The sequence below is a fragment of the Chelonia mydas genome, chromosome 18, assembly GCF_015237465.2.
Source record: "Chelonia mydas isolate rCheMyd1 chromosome 18, rCheMyd1.pri.v2, whole genome shotgun sequence".
Classification (NCBI taxonomy): Eukaryota; Metazoa; Chordata; order Testudines; family Cheloniidae; genus Chelonia; species Chelonia mydas.
The window spans coordinates 9,212,827-9,227,290 of NC_051258.2; the positions used below are offsets into that span (position 1 = coordinate 9,212,827).

The window sequence follows — 14,464 nt, forward strand, 5'->3', positions numbered from 1 at the left end:
GCTGAGGGAGCTGGGATTGTTTAGTCTGCAGAAGAGAAGAACGAGGGGGGATTTGATAGCTGCTTTCAACTACCTGAAAGGGGGTTCCAAAGAGGATGGCTCTAGACTGTTCTCAGTGGTAGCAGATGACAGAACGAGGAGTAATGGTCTCAAGTTGCAATGGGGGAGGTTTAGATTGGATATTAGGAAAAACTTTTTCACTAAGAGGGTGGTGAAACACTGGAATGCGTTACCTAGGGAGGTGGTAGAATCTCCTTCCTTAGAGGTTTTTAAGGTCAGGCTTGACAAAGCCCTGGCTGGGATGATTTAACTGGGACTTGGTCCTGCTTCGAGCAGGGGGTTGGACTAGATGACCTTCTGGGGTCCCTTCCAACCCTGATATTCTATGATTCTATGATTCTATGTGTTTTGAGCCCCAAAGGACTATTTGAAACAATGTGCCCGGCAAGAATGAACTTTTGGGACAAACAAATTTAAGTGGGCTTCCCAGAAAATCGTCGGGGGGAGGTGAATGCAAATGTACAACCACCCCTCCTTCCCAGTAGTGCAAAACCCCAGCCTTCTGAAGCTATGCCCTGAGGAAAGGACCTTTGTCTGCTGATCACCTGTTACATGAGGACAAGAGCAAAAACCCAAACCTTATAAAGGAAAAACAAAACCTATGCACGGTTGTTCTTGCTCTGAGCTAAAGCAGTTGTGAACTTGTAGCCCCAGGAGAAAACCGTGCATAGGGTTTGAAGGACTGACTCCTGTCAGCGCCTGTTGGCATTAGGGGCCTGATCTCCAGTAAGCTTAATAGCAAGCATGTCAGTTCTTTTATCGTTTCTAATGATTTTGCTGTAATGCTTTCACCTTAAGAATAAATGTGCTTGCTTAGAAAGGGCTGCACAGTAACTTAACTGTGGGCCATTACCCTGTTTGTAGCCTCTGGAGAGAAAGCAAAGCACAGATGCTGGCTGGGTTAGGCAGTCTGGCTTGCTGGAGAATTCACCATGTAGGCAGGGAACAGTGCAGCCTGGAAATACCCCAGTCAGAAACGGGAAAGATGCAGGTCCCCACCCAAGAGAGGTGACAGCTGGGGAGTGGGTGCCTTGCTGGGCCACGGAGGGGGAATACAGCTGCCGTTGCCCTGAACTGTGGCACGGTGCACAGCAGCCACCATGGAGTGGCTCCTCGGCTTTGCTCCTCCTCCCACCATGCTTGGGGATCTCCTGCAGTGAACATCCCAGTCACGCCAGACCGGTGGTGTTAAAGGAGATGCCCACTTGTCATTTTAGCTCTGTGTTCCCTCAGACAGTTCTACTGCATGATCAATCAAAGCATACGGGGGCATCCAAACATCTCTTTCAACGTAAAAATGAAAGGATCAGGCAGAGAGTGATTCCAGGTAGGACCAACACCTTTCCCCTCCTTTGCTTTGTTGCTTGTGCATAACAAAAATCTTCCTTTGAGTGGTTGTGGGGGAATGTGCTATGCGATTTTGCAAGCACAGGACAGTAAACATATGGGTGAGTGGGCTTCCCTCTGCTGCAGAGGGAAGTGGCTTATACTTGTTCAAACGGAGCCTGAATTTACTGACCAGTGAGACAGGGGCTACTTTATAGTTACATTCCACAAATAGCCAAGCCTGGTTGTGTGCAACTGACACGGGTTCATGGGCTTGCTGGTTTGGGATGCATCACCGGTGAGATAAAGCCGTTGTATAAGCGAATGTATCAGCATCCAAAATCAAAGCAAGGAGACTTTCACTTCAGCATTATGTACAGATGCCAAAATAGCTTTGATCATTTCACTGCTGAGCTGATACCCCTTGTTTTTAGCCCAGCCTGGGCTCGCCAATCCTTGAGGAATTGGCTGTTTGAGGTACAGACCATATCTCTGTTGTGTGTTTGGACAGTGCCTGGTGAAATAGCACTGGGAACTCTAGGTTCTGCTGTGGTAACAGCAGTAGTAAGGACAACCATCTGCTTTCAACTCTTGCCTATTGATAGTCACACATGATTCCACAGTTTAGTCTCAGGTATTTTCTCCCCTATATAAGTGTCCCTGGGAAAAGGCAAAAAGCTGGGCCAGATCCTCAGCTGGTGTCAATCAGTGTAACCTAACTGAAGTCACTGGCACTGTGTGTATTTCCTGTAAATAAGTACCCATGTGTCAGACACATTTCAAGCAGCCTCTGGACCAAGGAAAGTTATGATGAGACAATTTATTAGGGTTTCCTGGGATTTACAATCAATGAAATGAGCTGGACTCTTCAGTTGAGATTTATTTTCTGGTGACAGGGGAAAGAAAAGAAGCAGTGTTAGTCATTTTTAAAAAATAAGTTACAGTTTCACACTAAACCAGACTAAATGGCTCCCGGTAAAGCAAGTTCTTATTTACAAGTCCACTTTGTCTGAAGCACCAATGGCTCTCTCCTACTGGAGAAGTGTAACCTATACTGTGGCAAGCTAAAACAGATGGGCCCAAAGTCCTGGGTATCCAATTAGATTTATACACGTGCAACAAGCTTGTCATAAAACTGGGAGATTTCTTTATAAATTTCAAAAAGTGTCCGAACAGCTGACCACTCTCCTCTAAAGTAATATCGGCATCTGAGGCAAACCCCCAATCCTTCTGCATGGTGCAGCTGAGTTAAGTCTCTCTGGGTTGCCTCCTCTCCTATTGGCATTTCCAGCATTGTAGACTATTTCTAGGCCAGGAGGCTCAAAGCTAGGGACAAAATAAATGGCTGGACTTTCAAAGTTGCCCCTTACCTAATAGCTCTCACTGAAATCCCACTGAAGTCAATGGAAGCTCCTTGGTGCTCAGGCTATTTACTTCAACACCTAAGTAATGACTTAGGAGCCTAACTTTAGGCCTCCCTTTTTGACACTGGACACAAGAATGCCTCATTTTTGTAGGACAGCAGCAAAACCATTTGCTGTGTAGAGATGGCACCAAAGATGGGCCAAGGCTGTTCAGTTGCGATCCTGCTCCAAACTTCCCCAGAGTTTGAGGGCTTTGGTGCAGGCCTATACATTTGATTTAGTCATCGAGAGCTGACTGAAAAGGAAACAGAGATAGTAGTTCTGGGATGGGTCAACCGGTTTTCTTTTAGGTACTTAAATAAAAGCAACTAGATAATCATTTCACGTAAGTGTGCAGAAATCTAGTTAAGCACTTGGAGCTTTGCTTTAATGGGCCGATACCTACCTCATTTATCCAGTCGATGTAGGCAGACACCCGGGTGAAGACAGTTGGCTTCTTATAAGTGTTGCAGCCCAGCCCAGATCCAAAGCTCACAATGCCATGTACTTCCCAAGCATTAGCGCCATGACAGTTCAGTGGGCCCCCAGAATCTCCCTGACACAACACAAAACAGGGAAACTTTTATTATAGTAACAGTCCTTCTGGCTCAGCGATAAGGCTTGGCTGATTTTCTTAGTATTAAGACTTTGGGAGGATACAGAGAGAATTTCTGCCTTTTTTTTTTTTGTGTCTAGTGTCCTGGACTTCTTCAAACTCTTGGGGATAATGCCTTCATTCTGTACTGTGGTCACTGTTCAGAAAGTCCATATGTGACCCGGTGTTGTACATAGGACACTACCATTTTTCTCTGTACTCGGAGTAGGAAATAACTGGTAGCTTTGACTTTTTCAAGGCAGCCTTGCATATCTTCACTCACGCATTTGAGTAACTTGTTCTATTGGGTGTGCGGCCAAGCTGAATTCCACTGTTCTATCAGAAGTGGGTGAATTGGTGTCTGCATGGAAATAAGAGGCTCGTGTTCAGATATGGGTGAGGTGAGCACCTTCAGACTTCTTCTCCACCCAGGCACTTCACTCTAACCTGCAACAGCTGCTTCAGTTCAGAGGATGGGCCTTGTGCTCAGCTATGAAGTGGATGAATCTTTTACATTTGTGTTCTGCGTTGTCAAAGGAATACATCAATCACCAGTGAAATGCAGCCACTCTGGTGTGGCGAATAGCCAGATTAACTCTTTCTGCTCAGCAGTTAGAAGAGACACTGGGATCTCATGAAAAGCACTGTGGGATCTTTAATTAATTTGCATAGATCAAAAAGGACATTAGTTTGCAAGATTGAGTTCAATCCGCCCCTTACCCCCCCAAAAAAGAAGTAAATAACATGGCTTGAGAGGTGACTTGATCCCTGCTTAGGTTTGAACCTGTAACTCGAGGGAGTCCTGTATTCCAAACTTGATACATGGACTGCTCAGCTGTGCCACAAAACTCACTCAGCTTGTTAGCAAATATCAGAGGTGCCAAGTCTCACTTCGATGTCATTATCCAGAGGACTTTCTTGGTTGAATTTTCATAGCTAGGGAGTCCCTAGGAGCCACTGAGATGCCGCTGTGAACCCATCAGCACATGCCCCAGTTCCTGCCAACAGGATTTGCTCACCTTCCTTGAGAGGTGATGAGAAAGGATGCAGCACTACCGTGCTGGGAAGACTTACCTGGCATCCAGAAACGACTCCATCTCCTCCGGCACAGACCATGGTTTCCCTGACCATGAAGCCCCACCAGTCCCACTGACTGCAAGTGGCATGGTCCACGACAGGCAGCAGTGCCTGCTGGAGATCATCAGAGATGGGGCCATTGGCTGGTAAACAGAGTGGATCACAAAAAAAGAAAAAGAACCATCAGGAGCGTTTTACACAGGTGAGAAGCCAAGTCAGGAGCTGTCTTCTACACAAGGGAGGTTATTCAGAAAATGGAAACATCAGATTGACTGGCTATTGGTGATCACTCAAGATACCAGTATATGAAGGGTGCAAACAGCAAAGGAAGGAGAAGAATCACTGAGGGTGCGTAAAAGCATTATGGGAAGAAACTGAGTAAAGGTAAATTTAAGATGTTAATCAGAGAAGATTAGACTGGGAAAAGGACTAGAAACAAAGAGTAGGGATCAATGCTGCATTGTCAAGCAGGTAAACTAGTAACTCTCCTAACTCTCTTCCACCTCTAACCTCTATGATTTATTAGCTCTTTTGGGAGTCTGAGATCTGATCTGGCTCCAAGGGAAATCCAAGCTCAGACATCCTTTGGTTTCTGGTTCAGGAGCTCAGTCAGCCTGAAGGCACTGTGTCCTATTTCCTCCAGCATAATAGTTTCCAATCTTTTTGGCCACCTGCACCAGTTCCCCATGCTTTGGCCTCCACTGAACCAGCCCATGCTCACTCTAGCCTTTCACAGTGCATGGGCTGTTCCAGATCTTAGCTTTGTGAGAGGGCCAATGGCCATGGCATGTCAGAGCGGGGCCAGTGACATGGGAAGCTTGCAAAGCAGGCTCATTGTTAAAACAAGTAGCCTGGAGTAACACTCAGCAACGACTGGAGTCTATCGGTACTGGGCCACGTCCTAGGAGCGGGACACCACGGCTGTAGGAGAAGGTGCTCTACTCACTCCAAAGGCGTCCCCATCCGGTGATGTAGCAGGGGAAGTCTTGTGTCAGGATTGCACCGTTTGCAGGCAGGCAGGCTGGCTGGATCGTCTTGCTCAGTTGTACGGGCTCCGCTAGCTTGACCAGGGCAATATCGTTGCTGAAACCCAAATCAGATCGGGAGGGGAAGTTTAAACTCAGCTGGGAAACACTGGACTCCTGAGGACTGAGAGACCCTTTGAGACCCTCTTACCCACCTTTTCTTTTCTAGCTGAGAAAGATGTTCAAGTTCTTGTTCTTTCCACACTCAGTAGTGAGTGGGTTCACTAACAACCTTCCTTTCCCTCCTTCGCTCATTTCTAACTGCCGGATGTCTATGTCAATGTCTATGCTCAGTCCTGACTTGGTGTGGAAGGCAGACCCACAGAGCAAACAGCAACTCTCTCAAGCAGAGAGGACACAAGTCCAGTTCAGCAGCTCTATGCAGGGCCAGATTTCAGTGGGAGTTTTGCCTGTGGGAAGGAAGCTGCAGGGTTGGCATCTTTAAGCAGTATTAGAGTAGGATCCAAATTTCAAAACATGGTATTAAAAAAGAATCCCACCGTAAATAAAGATGCAATATTAGTATACTGGATAAAGAGCAAAAGTGTCAAAACGGCTTAAGTCCCATTTTCAAAAATGGCCTGGGTACTTAAAATCTGTGTCCCTTTGACTTTCAGTGAGACCTAGGTGCCTAAGTCACTTGGGCCTTTTTGAGAATTTTACCAACCACTTTTTCGCACACATTAAATACATGCCTTAGTTTGCAAACACTTTAAACTTGAGTTATGAGAATAAACGAAGTGTAATATCTGAGCCGGTCAAAAAAATAAAAAACATGGACAGCCACTGTAGCCATAAAACAACTGCTGAGGTGTTTGTGCCTTACCCCGGCCTGTCTTCTTAATTTGATTGAATTGATTTAATCTGAACCGTGACATTCCATTACAAAAGCAACCCTTCACTTGAACCACCTCACCAAAGCACATCCCACACGGCAGCCAGTCAGAAAGCAAACGGAACCAAAAATCTCCCCTGCCCACGCCTTAGCTTCCCAAAGGAAACACGTCACGTGACTCCAGGTCAAAGCAGGGAAGGCCAGCAGTGAGTTTGGGGCGGTGGTGGGAGAATGAGGGTTGGTGACATGACCCAGTAATTCTCTTTACACAAGAGTGGCCTGTCTGAATAGCAACTTTCCTTATTGCAGTTGTCAGAGGCATATTTTAATCAAAGTGGCTTTGGGGGCAATCAGTGAAATAGAGCCAGAACTGGCTGATTTGAGCTCAGCTTTCACAGCACAATTGCTGAAAGAGAAACTGCAGAGCCCCCACCACCAGCACCCAGGGGCCTTAGCGGATTTACATGGTCAGGAAGGAGTTCCATTTCTCATGGACAATGATCTTCTCCACAGCAGCGGCCACAGAGCCAGGTTCCTCGACCTCCAAGTTTTGTTTCCCCAGTAGAACTCGGTATGTTCTGCTGTTGCTATAGGAACAAACGGCAGGAGAAAACACCGTTAAACTTACGCCTCTCTTGATTGCCTCCAAATTCACAGCTTATCTGCTTAGGCCTTGCATTAGTTTCCTAGCTGTGACGAGGCCATCAATGAAAGCTAAGGAAGTAACTCTGTTAGAGGACAGCTATTAGCCTCATTGTGGATCAGGCACCAGATGAAGGCAAAGATCCACGCACCCCTAGCATGAATTGCGTATTCTCACTCTTGGTCCCCTCCCCAGCTGCGTTTCTGCACTAAACACTTGGACTTCCTGGACAAGGGCTTTGGGCCTGTTCCCTTGGCAAAAGACTTCCGCTCCTAGTTTGTGCGCATGGCTTATCTGCCCTCGTTCACCCACCATGGCTATTTGTTTATCTCAGTGGTTCTCAGCCATGGTACATGTATCCCTGGGGGTATGCAGAGGTCTTCCAGGGGGTACAGCAACTCATCTAGCTATTTGCCTAGTTTTGCAATAGGCTACATAAAAAGCACTAGCAAAGTCAGTACAAAGTAAAATTTCGTACAATGACTGGTTTATACGGCTCTGTATACTATACACTTAACTGTGAGTACAATATTTATATTCCAAGTGATTTATTTTTATAATTCTATGGTGAAAATGAGACAGTGAGAAATTTTTCAGTAATCGTGTGCTGTAACACTTTTGTGTTTTCGTGTCTGATTTTGTAAGCAAGTTGTTTTTAAGTGAGGTGAAACTTGGGGTACACAAGACCAATCAGACTCCTGCAAGGGGTACAGTCGTCTGGAAAGCTTGAAAGCCACTGGTTTACCTGATGCAGTGGGCCGCAGTGAGGACCCAGTTGGTAGCAATAAGGGTCCCGCCACATGTGTGAGCCCAGACGCCACTTTTGTCGTATTGGAGGGAAATCTGGAATTCACCGAAAGCATGAGGACGTTAGCCTGGATTTCACCCAGTGGTTAAAATAAAGCCCAATCATGGGCAATAATAACGCTGCTTCTTTACCTGCCAAGGCCAGCTGTGGGGATTGGCATCTTCACCTCCGACCACACGGGCGACAAAAGGTGGGTAGGCAGGGATGCCACAGCTGTAGGCTGGGAAATGCAACAGGGAAGAGAGATGAGCATTTACAAATTACCACAACCTCATACTAATGGCCTGACCCTATGCTCCTGTCTGCTAACCAGCTCAAGGAGTCCCAAGTTCATCTGGGGACGGGGAATGTGCTTGTGAGCTTTATTTCCACCTGAACTCCCCCGCCCCCTGTCCGCCCATGTAACTGGATTGAATGCAAGTTTGTCATCAAGCTGAGCTGGGCATCTGCAGAAGAGATGCTCACATGCGCAACATACCAAGGAAACTTAGGAGGGAAGAGGAGAAGCCCTGTGTATGGTAAACCTGCATTCAATATGCTGTGGACACTGACAGTAAACTGCACCAAGGAAATCCTTCAAGTTAACTGACCCAAATTGGGTCCATTCTCAAGTGCAACTGTCAAATTCTCAGGAACAAGTGTCCATATTGCAGCGGGTGTGAACTGGTCACCTTGCCTGAGGTCTCTGTAGTGAGGCCAAGGTCTAACTGGGCCAAGGTAACTGAATTCCCATCTGGCTCCTGGAAGAAGTCCCTGTGGAGTAGGTTTGAGGGACACCGGCAGGAAGCTTGCTCAGTGCTCCAGCTTGTGGTGAGGGAGAGGACTTCAGTCGCCAACGCTGTCATTTGGCAGCCCCCTGCACTCATTTCGGGCCTCCCCTCTCCCTTCCCATCCAAGGAGACTGGAGTTGCCAGACATATAAAAAACTTACCATAGCCCAGGAGCAAAGCGAGGAACACAAACCCGAACATGGTGACTGTCTAGGTTCAGCGAAGGGGACTGCTGACTACTTATAGGGTAAGACCAGTTTGACCTGAAGCCAAGAATGGAGATTAGCTGCAGCATAGAACCAATACGCGGTGAGATTAATATTTGTTCCTAACCTTGGAAGTTATCGTTCAGCAAACATGATGCACTGGGCAGTTTGGAAGAAAAGGCAATGTCTTACCTTTAAAATGTGCGACCTAGCAGGATTTCTCTCTCTGTAGAAAGAAAAGGAGGACTTGTGGCACCGTAGAGACTAACAAATTTATTTGAGCATAAGCTTTCGTGAGCAACAGCTCACTTCATCGGATTCACGTAGCAAAGGCTCACTCACCGTGCCATGCCGGGCAAGCCACAGTTGCTTTTAGGCATACCCAGGATATCAGGCACCATGAACCAGGTAATGCTTTCATTCTACACAGAGATCCTGGGATCAGTAAAGAAAAGGCAAAACTGCTCTCCGGCCTCCATACACTGGGTTTGTACCGTGTTTAATCCACTAATGGGCAGTCGTTTTTGACCTCTGTGCATCAGTTTTTCCATCTTAATTAATGCTCCCTGAAGGCCTCACATGGACGAGGCTAGAGCACAGGCAAAGTACCGGTGTTATAGTCAAGTATTTTCTCATTTCGGAAACTTTTTCTTCTCAAGTGGGAGGCTTGGCTTGGTCTGGGTTACTGGGCCACCCATTGCTACCGTATAACAGTGGGGCCACTGTAAGATGCATATGCATCTCCAGCACCTAGTTTTGACACCGAAAAGGGGTCAAGCCGGTATCTGCCAAGGTATTTAGGTACCTAATGCTCATGGGAATTTGGTGCCTCAAGCCCTTTGAGGATCTGAGCCTCACTACTTAAACATTCCAGGGATAACCTTAGCAATAGCTTCAGTCCAGCCGACCACTCGCACGCTGTAGCAATTTTCTGGACAAGAAGCCCCCTGACTTCAGTGGGACGATGGTGGAGTAAGATTGCAGACAATGCGAATAAGGGAGGCAGAACCTGGCCTATCGCTAGAGAAGCTGTATCATTTTGCCTCGCCTTGCGACAGATTAGCGAGGATATTCTCTTACTAGTTACAAGAGCAGGGTTGCTAGGCCTCTGAAGGGCTTCTGTAACATTTAAGCACTTCCATATTTTCAAGGCGTGTTCTCAGAACGGCTCGCGCAAGTGAATCTGTGGGACAATTGTTTTTGGTAACGGGATTAAGGAAAAACCATCTGGTTACTTCCAAAAGTAAAGCTGATGTTCCGGCTTCTGCAGAAAGCATTTTAGGTGCTGCTGGCATTCACAAAATCCCCGTACAGCTGCTGCCTGACCTGTAGGAGCCTCAAAGATATTTAGATGGTTTCAGTGGGAGTTAGGTGCCAAACTAGATTTGGATCTAGGCACCTAAGTTCCACTGTGACTGTCCCTAGACCCCCTGACTGGCTAGTGCAGGGGTGGGCAAACTACGACCCGTGGGCCGGATCCAGCCCATCAGGGCTTTGGATCCAGCCCGCAGGATTGCCCCCACTGCTCTCAGAAGCGGCTGGCACCACATCCCTGGGGCCCCAGGGGGGGAGGGGGCAGAGGGCTCTTGCCTCCAGGCACCGCCCCCCACAGCTCCCATTGGCCGGGAATGGAGAACCGCGGCCAATGGGAGCTTTGGGGGAGGTACCTGGAGGCGTGGCAAGGGCAGTGTGCAGAGCCCTGTGCCCCCCCCACCCCCAGGGGCCACGCAGGGACATGGTTCCTGCCGCTTCCCGGAGCGGCGCAGGGCCAGGGCAGGCAGGCAGGGAGCCTGCCCTGGCCCCGGTGCACGCCGCTGCCACCCCGGAGCCTGAACCCCTCCTACACCTCGCCCCACAACTCCCTGCCCTAAGCCCCCTGGCGCACCCTGCACTCCCATGCACCCCAATCCCCCGCCACACCCCTCCGGCATCCCAACCCCTTACCCTGAGCCCCGTCGCACCCCACACCCCTCCTGCACCCCAACCCCTTGCCCTGAGCCCCCTCCCATAGTCCGCACCCCTGCCCTGAGCCCCCTCCTGCATTCTGCACCCCTCCTGCACCCCAACCCACTTCCCTGAGCCCCCTCATACACCCCGCACCCCTCCTCTGCCCCAATCCCTTGCCCTGAGCCTCTTCCTGCACACCGCACCCCCTCCTACACCCTGTACTCCTTCCTGCACCGCAACCCCCTGCCCCGGCCCTGCATACCATTTCCCCACCCAGATGTGGCCCTCGGGCCAAAAAGTTTGCCCACCCCTGGGCTAGTGGCTAGTTTAGGCAGCTCACCGCTGAGCTTGCTGGCTTTTGTGACTCGGTGCCTAACGTGCCCCACACACTGTGTGTATGGGAAGCCTGGACACCTAACGCGGAGCTGTGAATTCCCCCGGGCAGCCCAGCACCTAAAAGATGGGTGCTGCCCCGCTCCACCTTGCAGCACTTACGTTCCTCCTTGAGCATCCGGCCCTTAGACTCAGCCTGGAGTCTGGGCAACCGGAACGGAGTTGCAGAAGGCAGGGGCAGCCCTATATGAAAAAGGAAGCCAAGCTTTAGAAGGGTCAGTGTGTCAACAATGGGAATGGAGAGCCCAGACTCTGTGAGATGGACACTGGGCCTATCAAGAGGGAATTTGAGGAGCAAATAGCCAAAGGCAGAAACAAATCACAAGAGGTAACGTAAGGGCTTTTCTAATTCACAGGGAATTGACAGGGCCGTGAGTGAAGAAGAGCCAGGGTGGGAATTCAAAGTGCATTTCTGTTCTGCACTAACTCCCTGTGTGGACACTTACTCCGCAGTGGATTGACCTAACCCACACAAAGGCACTCACTTGGCAATAAGAGCGTTCACACGAGGCGCTTTGCTGTTCCGGGCTTTCCCCCCAGTGGAGATAACACTAGTATGTCAGAGACTGTAGATCAGAAACAAGAAGACTGTGAGAGAATCGGTGGATTTGCTGGAATACTAGAGAACTGGGAGTGCAACTACAGAGACAAATGTTTTCTTTGATGTTCATCACAGAGGATGTTGAGGAGAGAACGAGCCTAGACCCACCTTCTCAAGTAATAAAGGTGAAACGGTGAAAGATGTGGAGTCATCAGAAGAGGAGGCGCTGGAAGAAATTATGACATATCAGCTGGGTAGATCTCACGCCATTGTGGGGCCCTGAGGCATTGGTGCACCTCAGGCCTCCCTGTTCTCTGCCTGCCGCACACAGTAGGTTAGTCTCTTGAAGGCTGTGTAATTTGGTCTTATTCTGGTTGTTGGGTTCAGTGGGTGGGTGCTGGGTGGAACCTGCGATGTTCAGGTCAGATTAGAAGCTCTAGGAAGACACTGCAAAGGGACTGGCTGACCCTTGCAGAGAGCTCAGCTGTGAGAGGCTCCAGTTCTTTTACACGTTGGCGTGAATTCAGCCAAGCTCCCACAGATTGGAGCATTAGCTTTGCTTCTGGCGGGAAGGCCCCTGAGAGCGAGGTGCTAACAGGTGTTTCACAGAAAGACAAATAGGCAAATACTCAAGGACCTATTTTTCAGCTGTCATGAAACCTGTGTAATCAGCTGCTCAGCTCCCCCCAGAGCCCTCGCTGGTGGCAAAGCGTCAGCTTGGGTGCCCTAGATGCAGTGAATTTTACTGCCAAACCTCCTAGTCAGACATAGAACCGTGGGCCTCCAGCAGGGTGCGAGGCGAAGTGCTGTGTTCTCACGCCCTGGGAGGACACAAACCCAAGAGCGCCTTGCAGCCCACGGACTGACTGACGCATTAAAATGCAATGGCGCTTCCTTTCCTGTAGAGTTCCCGATAGAGTCCCATGCAAACTGTCCCCAGCACGCTTTGTAGGTGCCAACGCAACAGCTGATGCCGGGTGTGAAATGGTTTTGGCACCCCTTACCGGGTGGCTGTGCTCGAACGCCAACGGAAGCTATAGCTGCAGGTCAGCCTGTGTTAGGTGAGCATAATGGTCCCGTGGGACCTTAAAAATCTATTAATTTAGTTCTTACAGGTTTTGCATAGTGACTTATAATCAGAACCTGAGCAACGGGGTGGCATGGGGGGAGGATGTCTTTGCAGCCTGCCTGTTTGCTCTCCTCCCCTCTATACACTATTGTCAGTTTTGTGGCTGCAAAACCTGCAGCCCCACTGAACACCCTTGGCTTTCAAAAGCAGCCTGGAGCCACCTCTAGCCACGGACGGCTGGCACTGGAGCCAGGGTGGGAGGCTGGTACAGATCATCCCTCACCCCTGCTGGCTTAGATGGGCTGCTTAATATGGGGCTTGCTGGCTGCTTCTAAAACTTCATGGTATCATCAGGGCCGGATTAACCTTTTCCGGGCCCTGGCGCCTGGACTGTGGCCACAGCTCCCCCGCTTCACCCCGAGGCCCCGTCCCCGCTCGGCCTCTTCCCCCAGAGGCCCGGCCCACCACTCACACAGGGGTAGGGGGCAGAAAGGAGAAAGCAGCAGGTGGGGGCAGAGAGGAACGAGCCAGAGGCGGGTCGTCCGGGGCAGGAGAGACCAAGTGGGGGAGTGGCCTCAGGGCGGATCACAGGTGGAGCAGGGGGTGTGGCCACAGTCTGGGCACCAGGGCCTCTTCTGGCATCATTGTAAACCTGGTTCTGGGTATCATACAGATTGCACCAGCCCGGGCTGCACTGTATCAGGGTGTGGAGGGTGGGGAGAAAATGGGAGGACTGGGTATTAAAACTAACTGTCACCAGCACTAGTAAACCTAGCATGGTCATAGCCAGCGTCACCTCCCATTGCTCTCTACTGAATTGTCCCATCTTGGATCCACCCTGCAGAGCACTTTGTATCTCCTTGCATCTAGTTTCCCACTGCTGTGGCCTCCCAACTCCCTTTTCCCCACGGTTCGTGTGCTGGCTCAACCTCTCTCCCGAGTCTCCCTCGCACCTTTCTGTTTCCCCGTGTTGTTTGTGTTTCTCCTTCTGCTTTAGCCCATCTTTCTTCTCCATCTCTTTTTCTAAGGGAGGCAGGTGCCCAACCCACACTGATTTTCCGCTGGTGCCGAGTGACTAATTTCCGTTAGGCCTCTCTGAAAATCTCTGAAAACCCGCAAGAGCAAGCTGGGAGGTTTGGCTCGGCAGCCGCAGGGGATTCTTGTGGGCAATTTGCTCATTTCATTACGTTTTAGAAAACATTTCTTAACATGGACGTTTGCCCCATTTCCGCCTTCCCATTCCCCAGGGTCGTGAACAGGAGAATAAATATAGCTGCTGTGATTTAACTATCCAGGACAAATCCACAGCCCACATGGAGATTTTGCTTATCAGGGGGCTGCTGATATGAAAGTAGGGTTTGGGCTCACGAAAATTTCATCTGGGGCTCCCCAGGGCAACAGCCTCCATGCTGGATCAATGAGTCAAGAGCAGGAGGATTAGGGAAGACGTTTTAAGAATCCATTTACTTAGGAACCTAGCTCCAGAATCTAAAATGATCCAGTGAAAAATTCTTTGGCAAGAATTCCACTGGGTCAATTTCTAAGGTCAAGCACGGACGCAGACATGCGAGAGGGAAATGTTCTACTTTATCAGCGAGTCCATCACCTAGGGGGCTGCACAGGGTATTTACCTACCTTGTTCTCTAGCTCAGTGCATCTCGGCCTTTCCTGCACCAGGACCCCAACCCCTTTTAGGGAGCACTAGGGGATCCCCGGCTTTGTCCAGTCCATTTTTAAGTGGCCCCAGTAATGAAGTTTCCATTACT

General features: G+C 49.5%; 1 protein-coding gene across 2 annotated transcripts; it reads right to left on the reverse strand.

The window, feature by feature from the left end:
• Positions 1-429: 429 nt before the first annotated feature.
• LOC102940407 (chymotrypsin-C) lies at positions 430-10,199 on the reverse strand. Of its 2 annotated transcripts, XM_027829919.3 has the most exons (8): positions 8,704-10,199; positions 7,904-7,992; positions 7,710-7,807; positions 6,786-6,908; positions 5,408-5,544; positions 4,459-4,604; positions 3,196-3,345; positions 430-2,272 (listed from the first exon to the last, which is right to left on the reverse strand). In XM_027829919.3, the coding sequence occupies exons 1-8, from the start codon at positions 8,741-8,743 to the stop codon at positions 2,255-2,257; spliced, it is 801 nt and encodes a 266-aa protein (XP_027685720.2). In that variant the 5' UTR covers positions 8,744-10,199; the 3' UTR covers positions 430-2,254. The 2 variants fall into 2 exon arrangements, with proteins under 2 accessions (XP_027685720.2, XP_037737052.1); XM_037881124.2 differs by having other exon boundaries at positions 430-3,345.
• Between the last annotated feature and the right edge of the window lie 4,265 nt (positions 10,200-14,464).

Excerpts from the sequence above, each read along its gene's own strand:
- LOC102940407 (XM_037881124.2), bottom strand. The coding sequence starts at position 8,743 with ATGTTCGGGTTTGTGTTCCTCGCTTTGCTCCTGGGCTATG. Across the intron at positions 7,808-7,903 it reads CCCACAGCTGGCCTTGGCAG|ATTTCCCTCCAATACGACAA; the intron begins GTAAAGAAGCAG and ends GGTGAATTCCAG. Across the intron at positions 5,545-6,785 it reads TGGAACTCCTTCCTGACCAT|CAACGATATTGCCCTGGTCA; the intron begins GTAAATCCGCTA and ends TTTGGGTTTCAG.